At 36.4% G+C, this 2,721-nt stretch overlaps 1 protein-coding gene across 1 annotated transcript in view; it reads right to left on the bottom strand.

Annotated features, from left to right (window-relative positions):
- Window positions 1–1,992: 1,992 nt before the first annotated feature.
- Window positions 1,993–2,721, bottom strand: part of LOC127872691 (replication factor C subunit 1-like) — a 45,320-nt gene continuing 44,591 nt past the window's right edge. Inside the window, 1 exon segment of the mRNA XM_052416022.1 lies at window positions 1,993–2,095. Coding sequence (XP_052271982.1) covers window positions 1,993–2,095 — 103 coding nt within the window.

The following is a 2,721-nucleotide window of genomic DNA, read 5'->3' as shown; positions in this document are numbered from 1 at the left end:
TATATTATTTCAGGTGTTTGCAAAGATGTATTTTTAAAGTACAGAACGAAGGGTACAACAAAATAAAATTATGTACATTGATGTATCATTTCTACTTCAATAATTGACAAACGAACATAACACACTTGTCTCTAAATATTTTTCGTAATTAAATTTTCCAACACGAAAAACAATATCTTTAAAATACCGGAAACTTATAATAATTACGGCATATAGTAAAAGCAGAGTTGTCTGAACCATTAGTAACATAAAAAATAAAAAATGACACAGCTTATTCTTCACTAAAGTATAAATGATTATATTGATAAACAATTAAAATACATAAAGTCAATTGTGTTGATTACTCGTTATTGAAATATTTCAATGCCAATTATAAGTCATCATATTAAAAACAAAATGTATGGTATACCAATATATTGTGAGACTGGAATACCTAATGTGGAAATACAAACTAATGATACTATTAATGCAACAACAACAATCACATCTATTTAAGCGCAATCAGAAAACTGCTACAGCTTTGTATAAACAAACATAAATATGTTTGTGCTTATAGATTTAGATAAACTTCAAAAACTTATTCCAAAACAATCAGAATGATAAGTATTTTTCATTTATTTACTTTTATTAGAACATAGTTGTTGTTGATTGGATATTAATGTGCCTGGCTCTGTCAGTGTAATTCACCGGCAAGCCGGGTTCAAGAGCGATGGCTACTTTCGTTTTCAAGTAAATCAAATTTAGAGTTAAAACAGTTGTTGCAAAGAAAATAAATAGCATTTGGAATTAGTTTTTAGGGGTAAGTGGTTGCATATGCATGCATTATGTGACACGCCTCGTTGTTTTAAATGAATAGGACGCGAGCTATCGAATAAGGGAAGAAAAGTCAAAAATATTGTTTGAACGTCTGTAGAAGATTTATTCTGGTTGACAAACGGACTCGAAATATTGCTCGGTTTTTCGACTGACTGTGAGTTAACGGCTGGACAGATATTTTTGAAGTTAACTTTTTGGAAAGGTTGTCCAATTGCCCATAGGAGGCTCAAGGGATGCTTTGGATTAGAGCTATTTTTGACATTTTTGCGGCCCGCGAAGACAGGTCTATAATAAAGTCTAGTTAATGACCTTGTTTTTGATTCCAATATCAGAGGAAGGGTATTTTTTTCATGGCTCTTTGTCATTTTTTTTCTCATTAAACATGATTTTATATATTTATTTGAATATATTGGGCTCCTAAAAAAATACTATCCAAGGGTACGTTACTTCCACCTGTGGTGAATACATACTAATAATAATTTATTTTTTAATCACCATTACCTTTAAAATAAACGTAAATACATACACACAAAAAAAACAATTTGGAGACTTTAACATTTTATAATTAACTCCCCTGCAATAGAAAATATATAAGGAAACTCGCATTCTATTAAATATAAAAATCTCAATATATCTTTCTCCGATTTTGTTTCTGGTGAATTCATCTTAAATTTAGCTGTATATCCGCATGTAATTATTAAATAAGAGTTATAAAAAGGCATCCCCAAAAAATCTCGCGTTTTACTTGAATAAATTACCTCCCTTAAGCCAATCGGAATAACAAAAATACGTATATAATTTATAAACAAAACGCGTTCCTTGCATAAGTGATAATAAAGCGCGTGTCCGTGCCACTCGTCCTCCAAATACTTACTAAATATAGTACAACGTATCTACAATCATTGCGACTAACTCAAACCTTAGTAAATAAGTAACCATGATAAATATACATTTAGGTAATTAAGGTAAAAAAAACATACATATAACAATTTACATGTTCACTGTCTGCCGAACTCGATCCATGGACTATAGCCATAAGAGGTTCCCCCGGGCGGTCCGCGGATGACGGGTCTCACCGACGAGCGCAATGGGGCTGGCCCTGCTCGGACTGAACCTAACGGTATTATCACGGCCCGTGCATAGCAATAATATTACAATTGACCTATAGTTACCCCATCACATGACATAGCCGACGGGCCACAGCGGCGAGCGCCATGGGACCCCTTGGTCTGTGCCCTGTGAGGACGCCATGGACGGGAACGGACAGCCATACTGCATACTAAATCACAGTAAACCAACAACAACACTCTTTGATATAACGAAGAAAGGGTACGCTTTCTCAAATATAACGGTCACTCAGCCTCGGTTACCACTATGGCTTAAAACAATATAGATGCATTTTAAACCCCCCCCCCTTGAAAACCATTAATCAATCGGGTTAACAGTATCCGGGTTCCGCGAGACCGACCCCGTGCTGTCTTTTTTCCGCTGCATCCAGCACGCAGCAACGACAACGACGTAACAGGGGAGTGCACACAGACAACTCACTTCCACGAACTACCGGAAGCCACAATAAGTGCGAACGTAAGTACAGTGCAACACCTACAGGTGTATATAGCGTACCATTGTTATAGGACCAAGTTTTTGCCATATGCATAATAATAAAATATGTTGGTCTGAGCGTGCCGGCTGGATAGAGAAATGACTCTGCCGACGCGACCGACCAAGATGACCAAAAAAAGAGCGGTGAAGGGGTAATTATTTTATTTTGTTCTCTATGTATTGCAGCGAAGAGAACAGCTGATTACATCTCATTTGTACACTTACCATTGTATCTGCCCCTTCTAATGTACCTATGTAGCCGGATTGCGCCCTCAGAGCGCCAACACCGACACAGATCACGCT

The sequence above is a fragment of the Dreissena polymorpha genome, chromosome 3 (assembly GCF_020536995.1).
Source record: "Dreissena polymorpha isolate Duluth1 chromosome 3, UMN_Dpol_1.0, whole genome shotgun sequence".
NCBI lineage: Eukaryota > Metazoa > Mollusca > Bivalvia > Myida > Dreissenidae > Dreissena > Dreissena polymorpha.
Note: the sequence above shows the minus strand (reverse complement) of the source record. Positions and strands in the feature narration are given on the sequence as shown.